General features: G+C 38.0%; 1 protein-coding gene across 3 annotated transcripts in view; it reads left to right on the top strand.

Moving 5' to 3' along the window:
• Hgf (hepatocyte growth factor) overlaps positions 1 to 18,445 on the top strand; it is a 71,566-nt gene that overhangs the window by 19,941 nt on the left and 33,180 nt on the right. For all 3 annotated transcript variants that reach the window (XM_006235979.5, XM_039107018.2, NM_017017.2), the window contains exons 6-7: positions 1,852 to 1,972; positions 3,362 to 3,480. In XM_006235979.5, coding sequence (XP_006236041.1) covers positions 1,852 to 1,972; positions 3,362 to 3,480 — 240 coding nt within the window. The remainder of the gene's footprint in view (positions 1 to 1,851; positions 1,973 to 3,361; positions 3,481 to 18,445) is intronic.

Below are 18,445 nucleotides of genomic sequence, written 5' to 3'. Positions count from 1 at the left end.
TGCTTAGAAGTTTAGAATAGATCACCAAGTGAGGCCATGGGCCAACAACATCAGTATCTTCTGGGACCCTATTACTGATAACTTAGCCCAAACATGCTGAACAAGGATTTGACTTTTAAAGGTAACTTTCATGCACATTAAATATGGAGATGCATTGATCTACCACATTTGTTCTGGAAAGTAGTCATGTTACGTAGTCATTAATTTCATCTATGTAGCAATTTTTTCCTAATGCTGTTAAAAGTCTAAGTCTGAAAATATTTTATAATAATTCCCATAGTAATGCTTCCCAGAAAATAATTATATTCAATTTTATTAGCAGATATATTATTACAAACTGCAGAAACCAGTTATGGGTAGTACATTACAATGGAAATTGGACGTTTGGGAGGCTTATGTATTATGTGAAGCTAAATTTAAGTAATGTCCTTTTTTATTAAACACAAAGGAGCAAGGAACAATAACAAAGGCTGCGCCATTTTCATTGAAAACATCGAACCTCACATCCCTTTAAAAAATGAGGATCGCTAAATAAATTTGTTCCATTCATATGGAAAGCTGCACTGTGTTGAGGCATAACCTATGTGGAGCCTTTCAGTGTGGAAACAACCACGGTTAACCTGAACGCCTTTCTTCAGCTCTCACTACACCCTCACTTACAGTTCAGGTGCCTGTTGATTGTATCCTGGGCAATCTTCACACTACCATGGAACTGAATTGGTTCCTTGTCTTACTTCACAAACTATCCCATATCAGAAGAAAGTCGATGAACCAATCCAGTGCCAGGATTATATATTCCAGACAGTGAATAGTTAATGTCCTGTGACATTATAAAAGTAAACATTTCAAAAGAAAACATCATTCTCATGCCACCTACCAAAACATCCCCAATATTTATTAGGCAAGAACCCAGTGGATAAATTAATTATAACATTAATATCTTTCCGCACTTCAGAGAAAGTTAGCCGATCAGAGCTCACAAGATACAAATGATGTGTGTGGGGAAGTTGGCCGGATTCGTAGGCGAGCCAGGCACTGATTTATTCTGCAGGATGCTTGCTGTGCTACAAATCAACCTTCTGTTTGAGAAATCTCATTTGCAGCTAGTTGATGGGACTCTGTTCTCAGTGTGACTTGAGACCAGCCAGAGGTGAACAATTAATTAACCCACAGAATCATCAGTATGATCCTGCATAATTAGATCAGCTTAAACATTTTTTAAAGAGTGGGTGCGCGGAGTTCAGTGGCAGGTCATCTTCTGTCCTAAGGTAGGTAAGAATGCGAGCTTGCCCACCTACTCAGCATGAATGTTTACTAACAGAATGGAGATGTAACTATGCATACATAGAAACTTCTGTTATTTAAGTCATAGCAGACCGATTGTTTGGTCTCTTATGTATATATTAATGGACTGTAGTAATACAATATATACTCAGTTGAAGTCTTGAGATCTTGGATGTGTTCAGAGGGCAGTTGACAGAAAAGTACTATGTTGTTCATGATATAGACATTGAGATCTTGTACAGTAGTTCACAAGGGAACATTCTACAATTCTATCTTATATGTCCAATTTTGATCACTTTAAAATAGTTATAGGAAATTAGGCAGCATTCTGTCCCTATGCTAAATTTGTAGGGCATTAACTTAAACATATTTAAATTACATGATATATTCTACAGGTATTACTTTATATTGCTTTTTTATGAGCATAAGATCCCAATTTAAAATTAGAATGGTATGTACAACTTATGTTTTTTAAAATAATGAATTAATTTATTGTTTTTTAAACAGAGTGGTGGTCTTGATTGCACTACCAGAAACAATTAACATAGCATGCTTTAATTTCATTAGTTGAATGCATGACCTGCAACGGTGAAAGCTACAGAGGTCCCATGGATCACACAGAATCAGGCAAGACATGTCAGCGCTGGGATCAGCAGACACCACACCGGCACAAATTCTTGCCGGAAAGGTAAGATGTCACCAGACCTTGCTCCCATAGAACTCTTTCTTTACAAACTGTTGTCCATTCAGTAACCAACCACCATGGGAAATCTCCTTCTGTGCTTTTCTTATGGTACATGGACAGATAATGTGGAATTAGCCTTAATATTCTGGCTTCTGCCACAACTGCTGGAGGCTTTAGGTTTGCAAACAATAGTTTTGGGGTGATAGGATTTACAGCAGAAATTTGAGAGCAGTAACTTCACTTTTAATTGAGTTGCTTAAGTCAGGAAGATTTTGAGCGAACTGCCAGTGAGGTGCAGATTGGCAACAGTAGTCTAAGACTCCACTTGCTTCCCATAGCAATAAACAGACAGAAACAAAGCAAAACCAAAACAAAGCATAGCAAAGACACTTCGATGTGGCTAATAAAGTAATGGCTACATGATAGACCCAGCATCTCAACAGATAGGCTATCACTAAGTATAACCAAGACCCATCTACCATCTTGCAAATATTTAGGTCCTATGTCTAATACCTTAACCTAGTTCATGTCCATGAAAAGAAAGGTGACACAAAAGAATCTTCTGGCTGCTTTAACTTCATGTGTTTTAAAATCGCGAACAGAAACATTTATTTCATATGCAAACCTTGAATTAGAAAAAGAAACAAAATGGAATTCATTTTATAATAAAGAATTAAGATGCAAATAATTAGAGTAGTCTATTTCCACCTTCCTTTGGAAATTGGTGTAAATTGTGTCTTAATTTTTTCTCTATTTTTGTTTATTTCTCCTTTTTTCTTTTTGTAAATAGAATTTAAGTTCTTTTTTTTTCAAGAATGCATGCCATTTCTTTTAAGTAAGAACAGAAAGGATATGGTAGCAATTAAATTCCAATCACCATTTCAGGACGCTGCTAATTTAATAGGAGGTGAGATGTGGAGAAAGTGGTGTGATGGAGTTTGTCTCTGCTCTGGTGGAGGTGAGGGCATGACCTAGTGAGGCTCCATTTCTAACACTGAGCTGTCATCAGTAGCAGAGCTATTCAGTTTGAAGTTTAAGCCTGCCCTAGGAAAGAACCTGCTCTTTTAATGAGCCTTCTACACAAGGTCATGTTTATGGAGTTTGTCTTTAATTGCACTCTGTAAAACAGAGATGCAGTTGGAGATCCTAACTGGTAGATAGGTCCAACATGGACTTAACATGGTAATAATGAGGACACTATTGTGTCATCTATGGATTGTGTACGTTAAATGGGACAGTTAGGGACAGGCAGGCCCTATAAAGGTAAGGGATGGAAACTTGTTCTTTTCTAACTCTAGCATGCAAGCTAAGTGGAAAACTATTGTGTGACTTGAGGGTCTTGCGGTGTTTCCAGGCAGATTTACCTGACACGTTTCTTGGTGTGGTTTGCAGATATCCCGACAAGGGCTTTGATGATAATTATTGCCGCAATCCCGATGGCAAGCCGAGGCCATGGTGCTACACTCTTGACCCTGACACCCCTTGGGAGTATTGTGCAATTAAAATGTGCGGTAAGTTAGAGTCAAATTTATTGCTTCCTTTTCCTCTAACAGGCTGGATCTAAGCAGTCTTTACTAGGGAGATAGTTTAACAGCTATTGTATTTGATATCATAGTAGGCAGGAGTTTTAATATTTTGAGACAATGTTGTGTCATCTTATCCAATCTTTACAGATTTCACGTGGCAGTTGTTTTGAAAGGGATACGTGCACAAGTGTCCACAAAGAAACACATTTATATGTGAGCAGTGATAATATACTTGCAGTTTAATGAGGCCGAGAAATTCAAAAACAAAAGTTCAAAGAGAAAGAAAATGAGCAGGGACGATGTACAGTAGTCCAAAGTTCTTATGTTTGCAACCACTTCAGAGTTTACTACCTCCTCCTGGATCTTTTCTCTCCCTGTGGCCTCTGAGTTGGAGTTTAAGCTGACATCTGATAGCCAACCTCTTTTGGACAAAAGCAGAGCCTGTGATGGGGGAGAACTATGCCTCATGGAAGCTTCTTACAGGTGTCCTTAACCTCTAGATCGTGGTGTCCTCCCTCTAGGTAGTGTCAAATATGGCCCACATTTTGTTTCAACTTGCTATATTCCTAAGCTCTGCTTCCGGATGAAATGCTCATGATATAAGCTAAATATCTTCTTACTTGTGATATGCCTTTAAATTTGTGACTGTGGTCCTCTCTCTTATATCCAATCCATGTCTTTTTCTCCTCTTTGAAGTTTCACTATGCATAGAGATAGGCTTTTACATTTTCAACTTTAAGATTGGTAGAATGGCATACATTTATGGAGGTGTATAATGTTGTAAATTAGCTTGACAATGTAAAGTTATGCATTGCTATAGGGATATAGAAGGAAATGATTTCTATGAAACCATGTACCCAGCTTAATACGAAATTATGAGGTTTATGGATAGATGGTTGGATGTTTCCCTGTACCAGCTTGATGAGGAATGTCTTCTGAATAAGGCTTATAGCCTGAGTGCTGAACTGTCAGTGTAATTTCCAGACCCACTAATGAAATATAGCCTTTGGGTAAATCAGAAAGGTACCGAGAAAGGACATGGCATATGTGAAGTGATCACAGAATCTGGAAACCTCTCAGATGATACACAGTGTTCCAGGGAGATTGAATCATCTGTTTTGTCCTTTAAAAAAAATCTAAGATGGCTCCTATGCCAGTGTTGCTCTGTTGAGACTGGATTAGTTCCACCCATTGACTTATTTAATCATATTCAACTTTTCATCTTTTTAGATCAGTTACAATGCACCAATTGTTTCTCTTTTATTGTTTGTCATCTAGGAATTATTAAAACCTTTTCCTGGAACAAGGACTAGCAAACACACACACATGAATGCACAGAGAACCAACCCACAAACGCGTACTCACACTGCATAAATACACTTTCCCGTGTATACTCATTCACTTATGACTGGTGCAGGTATCGTGGGAAACCTGAGTGCCGCTCCCTTCTGTGGTTCAACTCAAACCATCAGGGCGTTTTAAAAGGAGGTTGGAATAAGAAATAAAGAATGTTACTGTCATTATTTTCCTTTCCTACATTTGGAACACAAGCACTTCTCTAACACAACTTGAATTTTACTACAACACATTGCATCGAAGTTTACAAACACTAGAGACAGTAATAAAATGTATTTGAGAACATGTTAGACCTATTTATGGCATTTGTCAATGTGAATTATTAATAATTATTTATCTCTAGGTACCATACAGGCACATAATGAACTCAGATGCACTTGCGATTATATCCTATAATCATAGGAAATTTAACAATTCCATTTCAATACAGAGTTATTTCAGAGCAATAGAATAAGGTGAGAAAGAAAAGACACTCTCACAAAAAGTACATGAATTACAGACCATGAAGGAATAGAGTATAAATGAAAGGAACAGGCAGTGAGATAACAAAGTGGTGAAGGATGTGAACAGTATTCAAGAGGTTATAACGTACAGTAGATAGGCCACACTGTGAGGAGCTGGAAATGGCAAGAAGAGACAGCCTCGTTTCCCCAGGGGGTTCTATATACTCACACGAGAGCTACTCACCTAAGGAGGAGGGTGAGGAGTGCCTACATTAGAGGGGATGAATCTAAATCCACTCTTCTGCATGATATTGGAGAATGCCATTAGTGATATTGACTGTGAGGCAATGTCAGCCAGCAGGCAGAGAACACAAGGCTCTGGGCCCATGTCTGTGGGTTTAGATTTGCTGAACAACTGCTCTGTGTCTTGCACCTCGTTGTTCACAAAGGATAAAGATGAGCTTGAGCCAGACAAAGTTCTATGAGTACATTTAAGCCTCAGTGCTTTTGTATGAGCTGCCAGGCATGGCTGACAGTCTTGATAGAAAATCTGTGACTCTCAAGGTCACGATTTGAATGATATTTCTTTTTCTGATGAATGAACTTCAAATAAGGGCCTGTCACTTCTTTTAAGCGTTGTCCTAGAGTCAGTGTCGATCCTTGGAAGTCAAGGATGGATGCTGCTCATCGTCTGTAAACTTGTGCCTAGGTGTTTTACAGAGGGCTTGTTCACCTTAGTTCACAACATATTCTTCACAAAGGATATCTCCATGAACGTCAGAAGCCCACACACTTTTCAGCTGTATGCATTTTGAGAGTCACAAGTGTATTAAGATACTACAAACAGGTAAGATTGCAAATCCTGGGCAGTGCCTGGAAAAACTTCCAGGTTATGCTTTTCTCTGGGGCAAGTTTACAGTTTAAATAAGTACGTTCTGTATATTAATCAGAAATAATATTAGTTGAGATTAATTGTATCAGCTGCATTATTCTGTTGGAGCTTGGGAGACTCCCTTACGACTAACGTCCCTTAAAACTCTTCACTGATTGTTTAAGTCAATTTACAAACTCTTGGAAGGAAAGCTGCTTCTACTCTGTCATTGGGATTCTCAATGTATCTCTGTGGCTTATGGAACCAGTGCTTTTTATATTAGAAATTAAAAGCATGTGAATTCATTAGAAATAGTGAAAACATTGGATAAAAATGCAGTTAGTTTTAATAAGAAAATATGAAATTCTCAGAAATAGAGAAATCTGTGGTACTGTTTTTGTAAAGTAAAAATTTTTTGTGTTTTGATTTTTGTTTTGTTTTTACTAAGTTTCTTAATGCCATCTTAAAAGGAGGCAGCCATGCATGTTTGCTCGTGCCTTCAGTCTTTTGGGCACAAGTTATCTTAGAGTACTACTATTGGGATGATAGTTTTGATTCTGTAAACACCAGACGTTCTCTAAAATGTCAGGTATATCTGAAAGTCCTTTTTTCTTGTGTTAGATCACTGAAAGTTTATTTGTTTCCTTAGTGTGCAAGGATTAGAATAGATCTCTTGCCTGTCACCATTGACCTCATGGCAAGTAACTTACCTATGTGGTGACTTCTACTCTCAAGAGCTTTCTCTGAGTTTTTTCATGAATCTTGCAGTGGGGCCTGTTCTGTGATTTAAATACTTATTTGTATGCTTGCTACAATCATTTATCTAGTTCAGAATCTAAATTCCTAGAATAATCCAAGCCCTGGAACTCTCCTCCACATTTCCTGTTTTAGGCCTCACCTAGGAATGCTGGTCTGGTTGTCTGTGAATTTCTATATTGGCCATTTTGACTCATCACTCTCCTCATAAAGCCATAAAGTATTGTTCATCATCAGTGTTTGGATGAACAGTTTTCTGTTCACTGTTGTCCTCTCCCATTTTCTTTTTCTCACTACAAAACCAGTGATGTTTCCAAAATTCTGGTGACATTATTTCTGATTCTTAAGCTAAACTGTAACACACACACACACACACACACACACACACACACGTACAGAGAGAGAGAGAGAGAGAGAGAGAGAGAGAGAGAGAGAGAGAGAGAGAGAGGTGGGAAGGGCAAAAGAAGGAGAGAGGGAGGGACTAATAATTGAAATAAGTTGAAGATTTTCTTTGATATTAAATCAAGACAAAAAACAAGCATCTTTAATTCCACTTCCAATTTTTTATTAAATTATTTTATTTATTTATATTTCAAATGTTGCCCCCATTCCTGGTTCCCCTTCCCAGAGTTTTTCACCCCATTTCCCTTATCCTTTGCCTCTGGAAAGGTGCTGTTGCAACCCCTCATCCCCAACTCTAGCATCCATCTTCCCTGGGGCATCAAGTCTTTACAGAATTAGGTACTTCCTCTCCCACCGAGGCCAGACAAGGAAGTCTTTTGCTAAATATATGCTGAGGGTCACAGACCAGCCCATATATGCTCTTTGTCTGGTAGGTTTATCTCTGAGAGCACTGAGGGGTTCAGGTTAGTTATTACTGATGCTTTTCCTGTGTGAATGACATCCCCTTCGCCTCTTTCAATCCTTCCCCTAACTTTTCTATAGGAGCCCCTGACCTCAGTCCAATGGTTGGCTGTAAGTATTTCCATCTGTCTCAGGCAGCTGCTAGTAAAGCCACTCAGAGGACAGTCATGCTAGGCTCCTGTCTGCAAGGACAACATTGCATCAGTAATAGTGTCAGGGTTTGGTGCTTGCCCATGGGATGTATCCCAAGTTGGGCCAGTCACTGTAACTTTTTCTTCAATCTCTCCTCCATTTTTGTCCTTGCATTTCTTTTAGATGGGAACAATTCTGAGTCAAAAAATTTGAAGCTAAGTGGGTTCCCCCACACCTTTACTGAAGACTCTGTCTACCTACTGGAAGATGTTATTTTTAGGATCCATCTCCCCACCATTGGGCATTTTGGCTAAGATCATCTCCATTGAGTCCTGGGAGCCTCTCAGATCCCAGGTCTTTGGCTTTCTAGAGATTCTCCTGCCCCACCCCCACAACTGCACATTTCCAATCATTCTCTTGGTCCTCTGGGCTTCTCCAGGACCCCTAACCTCATCCCGCCCTCTTTCCCCCTCCTGTCTCTCACCTGGTTTCCTCCCTTCCTTTGCCACCCATGATTATTTTCCTCCACCTTCTAAGTGGGAAGCAACCTCACATGGTCTTCCTTCTTGTTAAACTTCACATTGTCGGTCTATGAAGGGGTATTGTGGGTATTCTGTACCTTTTTGCTAATCCATTTATCAATGAGCATATACCATGAAGTCCTTTTGCATCTGGGTTATCTCAGTCAGGATGATACTTTGTAGTTCCACCCATTTGTGTGCAGAGTTCATGACGTCCTCATTCTGAATAGGTGAATAGTATTCCATTGTGTAAGTGAACCAAATCTTCTGTGTCTAGTCTTCAGTTGAGGGATATCTAGGTAGTTTCTAGCTTCTGACTATTATAAATAAAGCTGCTATGAACATAGTGGAGCACATATCCTTGTAGTATGGTGGAGCATCTTTTGAATATATGCCCCAGAGCGGTATAGCTGGTCATCAGGTAGAGCCATTTCCAAATGTCTAAGGAAACACCAACTTGACTTCCAGAGTGGTCGCCACAGTACGCAATCCCGTCAGCAATGGAGGAGTGTTCCTCTTTCTCCACATCCTCCCCAGCATATATTTTTACTTGAGTTTTTCATCTTAGTCATTTCAATTCGTGTAAGGAGCAAAAAGTGTTTTGATTTGCATTTCCTTGATAACTAAGGATGTTGAACATTTCTTTAAGAGCTTCTCCAACATTCTTCTGTTGAGAATTCTCTGTTTAGCTCTGTATCCCATTTCTTGATTGGGTTATTTGGTTTTTGGAGTCTAACTTCTTGAGTTCTTTATATATTTTGGATATAAGCCCTCTATTGGATGCAGGGATAGTGAGTATTTTTTCCTAATCTGTAGGTTGCCAATTTGTCCTATTAACTATGTTCTTTGCCTTACAGAAGCATTGTAGTTTCATGAGGTACCATTTATCAGTGCTTGGTCTTGGAGCCTGAGCCATTGGAGTTCTGTTTAGGAAATCTTTGTCCCTCTCCACTCCCCTCCCATGCCAATGAGTTTGAGGCTCTTTCCCACTTTCTCTTCTCTTAGATTCAGTGTATCTGGTTTTAGGTTGATCCTCTTGGACTTTAGTTTTATACAATGTGATAAGTACAGATCAATTTATATTCTTCTACATGCAAACCACCAGTTAGATAAGTACCATTTGTTGAAGATGCTTTCTCTTTTCACTCTATGGTTTTAGCTTTTCTGTCAAAGATCAAATGTCCATAGGTATGTGGGTTTATTTCTGGGTCTTTAGTTCTATTCCATTGATTGACCTGTATCCTTTTACCAATAACATGCCATTTTTATCACCATTGCTTGAGTTCAGGGATGGTGCTTCCCCTAGAAGTTCTTTTATTTTTGTGAAAAAAATTTTTTTGCTATCCTGGGTTTTTTGTTTTTCCATATGAAGTTAAAAATTACTCTTTCTGTGTCGGTGAAAAATTGTATTGGGATTTTGGTGGCAATTACATTGAATCTGTTGACTGCTTTTGGTAAGATGGCCATTTTTACTATGTCAATCCTACTGATCCCTGAGCATGAAAGATCTTTCCACCTTTTGAGGTCTTCAAATTCATTCTTCAAGGACTCGAAGTTAATTTTATATCCACTCACTTTGCTGGAGTTGTTTATCAGCACGTGTGGGAGCTATCTGGTGGAATTTTGAGTTTCTCCTATGTATACTATGATATTATCCACAAATCGTGATGCTTTGACTTCTTCCTTCCCAATTTGTATTACTTTGATCTCCTTTTGTTGCCTAATTGCTCTGGATAGAACTTCAAGTAGTATATTGAATAGACAGGGAGAGAGTGGGCAGACTTGTTTTGTTCCTGATTTTAGTGGGATTGTTTCAAGATTTCCATTTAATTTGATGTTAGCTGTTGGTTTGCTGTATATTGCTTTTTATGGTTAGGTATGTGCCATTCATGATCTCTTCAAGACTTTTAACATGAAGGGGTGGTGTATTTTGTTAAAGGCATTTTGGGTATCTAATGAGATGATCATGTCATTTTTGTCTTTGAACACCTTGATGGATTTTGTGTATTGAAGCATTGCTGGGATAAAACCTACTTGATCACAGATGTGTTTCATTGATTTGGTTTGCATGAATTTTATTGAGTATCTTTGCATCAATATTCATAAGGGAAATTGGCCTGAAGTTCTCTTTCTTTGTTGGATTTATGTGTGGTTTAAGTATCAAAGTAACTGTGGCTTCATAGAGTGAATTAGGTGGTGTTTCTTTGTTTCTATTTTGTGGAAAACTTTGAGGAGTATTGGTTTTATCTCTTTTTTCAAGGTCTGGTAGAATTTTGCCCATCTGGCTCTGTTTTATTTATTTATTTATTTGTTTATTTATTTATTTATTTATTTTTTGTTGGGAGATTTTAATGGCTGCTTCTATTTCCTTAGGGATTATTGGACTGATTGAACTGTTCAGATAGTTTACCTGATCTTGAATGTCGTATCTGTCTAGCAAATCATCCATTTAATCCAGATTTTCCAGTTTTGCCAGATATAGGTATTTGTAATAAGATATGATGATTGTTTTGAATTTTCTCAATTTCTGTGCTCTTTAGTTAGTTTGGCTAAGGATTTATCTATATTGTTGATTTTCTCAAAGAATCAGCTCTTGGTTTCATTGATTTTTTTTTTTTTGTATCATTCTGTTTGTTTCTAATTAGTTGATTTCAGCCCTGAGTTTGGCTGTCTCCTACTGTCTACTCCTTTGTGGTGTGTTTGCTTTCTTTTGTTCTAGAATTTTCAGGTGTATTCTTATGTTGCTGGTATAGGATCTCTCCATTTTTTTAAATGAAGGCATTTAGTGCTATATATTTTTCTTATAACACTGCTTTCATTGTGTCTCATACATTTGGGCATGCTGTGCCTTCATTTTTATTGAATTCTAGAAAGTCCTTAATTCTTTTCCTTGTTTCTTACCTGATCAAGTTATCGCTAAGTAGAAAGTTGTTCAATTTCTACTAGTGTGTGGGCTGTCTGTTTTTGTTGTTATTTAAGTACAACCTTAGTCTAAGGTAATCTGCCAGAATGTATGGGATCATTTCAATCATCTGGTATCTATAGAAACATGTTTTATGTCTGATTATATGGCCAATATTTGAGAAAGTTCCTTGAGGTGCTGAGAAGAAAGATACATTTTTTTTAGGGTGAAATGTCCTGTAGATATTTGTAATATCCATTTTGTTCACAACTTCTTTTAGTTTTACTGTGTCTCTGGTTTCTGTTTCAATGACCTGTTGATTGGCAAGAGTGGGGTACTCAAGTCCACCACTATTGTGCGAGTTTTGAGCTTTAGTAAGGTTATTTTTATGAGTATAAGTGCCCTTGCATTTGTGCCATAGATGTTCAGAATTGAGACTTCATTCTGACTGATTTTTCTTTTGATGAGTCTGAACTGTCCCTCCCCATCTCTTTTGATTACTTTGGGTCAAAAGTCTATTTTATTAAATATTAGGATTGTAACTCGATCCTGTTTCTTGGGACCATTTGCTTGAAAATCATTTTTTTCTAGCATTTACTCTGAGGTAGTCCTGTCTGTTGGTGAGGTGTGTTTCTTATATGCAGGAAAATGTTGGAACCTGTTTGCATATCCAGTCTGTTAGCCTGTGTCTTTTTATTGGGGGAATTGAAACCATTGATGTTAAGAGATATTAAAGACCAATAATTGTTAGTTCCTGCATTATTGTTATTGGAGCTGGTATTATGTGTATGTGATTCTCTCTCTCTCTCTCTCTCTCTCCCTCTCTCTCGTTGGATTTGTTGTCAGATGATTAGTTTCTTTCTTTTTTTGGGGGGGGGGTATAGTTAACCTCCTTGTATTGGACTTTTGTTTCTAGTATCCTCTGTAGAACTGAATTAGTAGAAAGATATCATTTAAATTTAGCTTTGTGATGGAATATCTTGGTTTCTACATCTATGGTGATTGAGAATTCTGGGTATCGTAGCCAGGACTAGATCTGTGGTCTCATAGCATCTGTGTGACATCTGTCCAAGATCTTCTGGCTTTTAGTGTCTCTCTCAAGAAATCTGGTATAATTCCGATGTCTGTTTTATATGTTACTTGCCATTTTTCTCTTACAGTTTTAGATATTTTTCTTCGCTTTTCACATTTATTGCTTTTATTATCATATAGTGGAAAATTTTCTTTTACCCCAATCTATTTTGTTTTCTGCAGTTTTCTTGTACATGTATGCCCAGCCATCTTTTTCTTTAGGTTAGGAAAGTTTTGTTCTATAATTTTTGTTGAAGATATCTTCTGGCCCTTTGAACTGAGAATCTTCATGCTCTTCTATTACTATTAGTTTTAGGTTTGACCTTTTCATCCTGTCATGAGTTTCCTGGATGTTTTGGGTTAGAAATGTTTTACTCTTTGTATTTTCTTTGACTAACATGTCAATATCTTCTATGGTATCTTCTATGCTTGAGATTTTCTCTTCCCACTCTTGTATTCTGCTGGTGCTCCTTGAATCTGTAGCTCCTGATCTCTTTCCTAGGTTTTCCATCTCCAGGGTTGCCCCCATTTGTGGTTTCCTTATTGTTTCTGTTTCCATTTTTAGGTCTTTGGTGATTTTGTTCAATTCCTTAACCTGTTAGATTGTATTTTTCTGTATTTCCTTACGTGATTTATTTGTTTCCTCTTTAAGTGCTTCTATCTGTTTGCCTGTGTTTTCCTATATTTCTTTAAGAGAGTTATTTATATCCATCTTAAAGGCTTCTATCATCTCCATGATGTGAGATTTTAGGTCAGAAACTTGCTCTTCAGTTGCAATACTGTATACAGGGCTTGCTGTGTTAGAAGAACTGGGTTCTGTTCATGTCAAATTACATTGATTTCTGTTGCTTATGATATTGTGCTTGCCCTTTACTGTCCTTTATCTCTGGTGTTAACTGGTTCTGGTTTCTTATACTGGAGCAGGCCTTCTGGGAGGCAGGCAGATGTGTAACCTGGGTTTAGAGCATGACTCCTGGGAGGCAGGCAGTGCTGCCTCTGGTTAGAGCAGGCCACCTAAGTCCCTTGCTAGAGCAGGTCTCCTGTGTCCCAGTGTCTTTGTTTCCCTGGTTAGGGGCCACATCCTGAGAGACAAGCTGGCTTTCAGGTCTGGGAACAGACAGATTGATCCGTGCTTTTCATTATGGAAGACCTCCTAGGAAAGAAGTAGGCTGTGGGGTTGCAGCAGACAGGCATGCTATTGATCTGCCACGGGTTGAGGTGAAGGTACAGACAGGAAAGATGTTGGAGCTCAGGCATGGCAGGTTAGATCCCAGGTCTTCTGGGCCCTGTGGGGTTCCCAGCTTTCATGGGTTTTGGGGCAGTGATCTCATCTGTGTTCCTGGTTATGGCAGATCTCCTGGCAGACAGATAGGCTGTGAGATGTTGTGGGAAGAGCAGGCTAGTCCATCTGCCATGGGTTCAGTTGGAGATAGAGACAAGAAGCCTTTCCCACATTCTTAATGTCCTGAATGACTTAATAATGTACCAGCTTTCTTTCTAGGAGTTCTTGCTTTCTCTTCCAAGTGCAATGTTTTGTTTTATTTTGTTTCATTTTCTTTCTGATATCTCGTGTATTTTGAATTTTCATGATAATTTCCTTTCCCCTAATGTTCTTTCTGCCTTGCATAATCATCTTCTGTCTGTCTCTGTCTAATTTAATGCTATACCTTGTGTAAACTTTAACTTAGCTATCATTTTACCAATACCAATTCTTTTTTCTCCTTTCCCTTCTCTTCCTCCTCTTTTGGATCCTCCTTTTCCTTGTCCACCCTTTTCTTCTTGAGATGGGATGACACTATGTACCTCCGGCTAGCCTACAACTAATTGTCTAGCTCTAGTTGGCTTAAACTTGGGACAATCTTCTTCCTTTGCTGCCCAACTGCTGGTACTACAGGTCTATGTCATTAAGTATTGTTTTTATTTTAATTTACAAATTTTATACATAACTTGTTCAAATGTTTATTTATTCATTTATTTATGAATTACTGATTTACTATGTTGCTCTGCCTGCCTTAATACTCTCTATGTAGACCTTCTGCATACTGGGATTAAAGTATGTGCCAAAATGCCCAGCTAAATATCTTCTCATATACCTTAGTATATATTTCCACCATCTAAATTTCTCCTTTCTCTTTTTATGTCCTTAACTAGCCTGAATATTTCAGGTATTTTATTTTTTAATTGTTATTTTTATTCTTTTCCCTCTCTACCGAAATCTGGAGGCTCCAGTTAAGCAGAGCATTTGGCTATTGCAGGAGTTTAATATAAAGTTGTTGAAGAGTGAAGGTTGATTCTTAGGTACTTAGGGTTTTTCATGGTCATTTCATGTGGGTTTTTGTGATTCTTAATGTACATATAAATAAGGCCTAAAATATTGTTCCCCACTCTTCTGCCATGGATTAAGCTCATCCATAGGCTTCAAGGTTTGTTGGTTATTGTGGTTTTGCTGCTTATTGGCTTAATAGATTTTGTTCTGGTCTTCCCTCATCTCGTGCCTGTTACTGTCTTTCTTCTCTTTTTTCTTATTACTTAAACTTACAGACGATTTATATTTGACCACAGACATTTTAGAAGTATGTGCTGCCCAGGTTTTTCACAACCCAGGCATCTGTTGTGGCATTGTAATAGCCCGAATTGTAAGATTCCCTATGTTTAAATATTGTAGCTTTAAATCCCCACATGATTACATTTTGGCATAAGCATTTTAAATGGGATTTAATATTAAGTAGAGTTCTAAGGAAGGGCCAAAAGCTAGTGGGAATGATGGCCTTATAACAGAAGGGAGTTTCCCCCTCTCTTCCTCTATCACGTGAAGACAGGGCAAGAAGCCAACTATCTGCAAGCCAAAAGGAACCCTCATTAGGAACCAGTGGAGCAGGACGTTGGTCTGGAACTTCCCAGTCTCTAGAACTGTGAGAGACTAAATCACATTGTTTAAAGTATCCTTGGCATTTTGTTATGACTAAATAGCCATCTATAACAGATACATACAGCTTTCCTTGTGGTAAAACTCAACATAAGCCTCTTTAAAAGAGAGTATCATTATCTTTAAAACTTCAGAATATTCAGATGCTGGGAAAATATTTATGACAAATTGCTTTTCCTCTTAAAGAACTCTGACTGTTTCACTGAGTTTTATTGGAAGTTCAAGGCCAGAGTAGAGACTCATAGAAATAAAAATTGTATTATATTCTCAGTCAGGAAAAAAAATCATGCTATCAATACCCTTCTCCGGGGAAAAGTCTTTCACTTGGATAGCTTTTCCAAGTCATCTTCTAAGAAAATATTATAGAATTGAAGACCTTTCATGAATGCCTTGTCTCCTGTGTATTTTGTACCAGAAAAGGCTTGGACAAAGTCCAGGGCAATGTTTCAGTATGAATACTGGCTTCACATGGTGAGCAAACGTGCAAGCAATTTGAGGTTTGTACTTTGGAGGTCTTTACTACTTTCCCATGTCAACTTTAAAACAAGAAGCTCTTTAAATTTACAGTGGGTCTGATCCTGCCTTTTGTGGTCCAAGGAGCACAAGTCCTGTTGATGGGAGGGTGGCTTTATGGACTGTACTCAAGTCTCTGGGGCCTATCATGAGGTGAATCCTGGGTTTCATTGCTCCTCAGTAGCTATGTTTATGAAGCTATGAGGTGGGATGAACTCCAGGGCATAATCAGATATTTGTCCTTTGGCATGCTAATCAATTTTACTCTTAACTGTTAACAGTGAGGGACAGAGAGAGAGGGAAGGAGAGAGATAGAGAGCAGAGAGGGGAGAGGAGAGAGGGAGAGAGAGAGGGAGAGGGAGAGAGAGGGGGAGAGGGAGAGGGAGAGGGAGAGAGAAAATAGGAGTATGCAGCTTGCAGGGTCAGTGAATAAGAATGATTTCTCTGCAATTGTGAGGGCCCAAATTTGTATCCCTAGCACCCATGTAAGAATAGGGCACCTGTTCTTTTCTCTGAAATACCTGCTGTATTTTTCTGGTCTCTGCACACATGTACATGGTCAGAGGAGAGGGTGTCAGGCTGCTTACTTCTGATGGAAAATCTGCATGCTTTTTGGAAATGATGGTTACTTGAAAGGACTGTGAATGTAAGGGGTTACTTGATCGTATAGAGCTTATGACTCTTTGACATTCTTACTCTCTAGTCACCATTCATAGAAATCCATGTCAACAAATACAGTCTCTCTGGCAAGATTTTCACAGAGAACATTAATAAATATATTGTTTACTTAGTTATTTTTTAACATAAGGTGTTTTTATATAGGGCAAGCTGGCCTTGGTCTTATGAGCCACCCCCTTCAGCCTGACCAAGGCTGGATTGCAGGTGTATGCCAGCATGCCTGGATTGATCTGTTATTAGTGTTCTGTTTCTACTTGTGCCTGTCTGGGAAAAGATGCTTGCTTTAGAAATTAGACAAATCGATCATCTTTATTTAAATTCAAACATGCAAAATGCCTTCAAATATTCTGGCAACTAGATCATACTGCATTCAACCCAATGAAGACAGGCAAATGTTCCAAGAAGCCCCATCGGGTTTGATGCTTTTGAAACAAGACAGTGGAAATTTCAGTACTGGATGTTGTGTTCCTTAAAAGTATTTCCAAACAGAAAACTTTGTGTCAATCATCAAGAACAAACATTCCTCCTCTCCCAGTGAGGAGCATTTAAATATCTTTCGATCTGTTTCCAAAGCCTGGCCACCACTGACCCCCCTGGCAAAATATTGCATTTGTGAGAAACTCTCAAATGGGTTCCTGCTATGTTCAGTGTGAACTTAGTAGACATACTTGCAAAACTATGTGTGTGTGTGGTGATAATGCATTTTAAAAATGTGTTGTTTTATCTTGAGCTGATCAGCTTTAACAGATATTTGGCCATGCTGCTGCTCTTCTTTAACTCTTAGTATGGCTGCTAAAGACCCTTTCAAGCCTTCCTCAATCCAAGTCCCATGTTGAAAGATTAAGTACAAAGGAATGCCTTTCTTAACATTTGACAGCCCTTTCCAAATCAATTATCATGAAGAGTTTGTTTTACTTTTGCTCCAGCTTTTGGTATTTTTACAGTAGGGCAGCAGAAGGAGCCTATTTTATTGTAGTTCAGAAATAAGTTATTTTATTAGAACATTAAGTATGTGAGCAGTGACATCAGGCATTTCTATCACAGTTAAATGACCTATGGACAATTCGTTGATCATGGATAATATTTACCATTCATCAGATAATATTTGTTGAACAGCTTCAAAAAGTCTCATAAGAAGTTTTACCGATGAAAGTTACTTAGTTACCCTAAGTAGTTGTAGGAATATATCCTCATTCATCTAAATTATTTATTGTATGCACTGCGGAATTATGGAGTTCTTGATGAGGTCATTTTTAGTAGTTGAATATTGTTAGTACTATTAGTAGTTGAATAATAGTTAGCACTGACATAATAACCCCGAATTTGATATTTACCAAAAATACAAGCTTTGTGGTTAAAATTAGGACACATTTCTAAGAAATTAAAATGAGGAAAAATAGAAACCAAGATATTTAAGTTTCTATATAGTTATAGATGCTTATTAAATTATTAGGTAAAATGATGATTGTTGTTTCCATATGTTGTATCTTTTTGAAGCCTAATAAAATATATCTATTTGGTATAATATACATTTTCCCCTATTTTGTTTTCTACTTCTAAATCAGAATATTTTATGTGATCTATTTTGTGACTATGTAATATGTATATACATAGTATATGTAAAATTTGTTTGTATGTGTGTCTGTGTGTGCACATGTACATATGCATGTGTGTATAAATACATCTGTATGCAGGCATGTATTGCGGAGGCCAGAACTTGACATGGTTTTTCTTCCTCAATTATTTTACCTTTTAATTTCAGATTTAGGGTCTCTGAACCTGTAACCTATTAATTTGTTTAGATTATCTGTCTGGTCAACTCCATGGATATGCCTGTCTCTGCCCACCCTCACCAACCATATACTTTATGTTGGATTACAATATCCCCCGGCAGACCCAGCTTTTAAATGGGTGCTG

This window comes from Rattus norvegicus, chromosome 4 (assembly GCF_036323735.1).
Source record: "Rattus norvegicus strain BN/NHsdMcwi chromosome 4, GRCr8, whole genome shotgun sequence".
NCBI lineage: Eukaryota > Metazoa > Chordata > Mammalia > Rodentia > Muridae > Rattus > Rattus norvegicus.
This window is presented reverse-complemented; position numbering and strand designations above follow the sequence as displayed.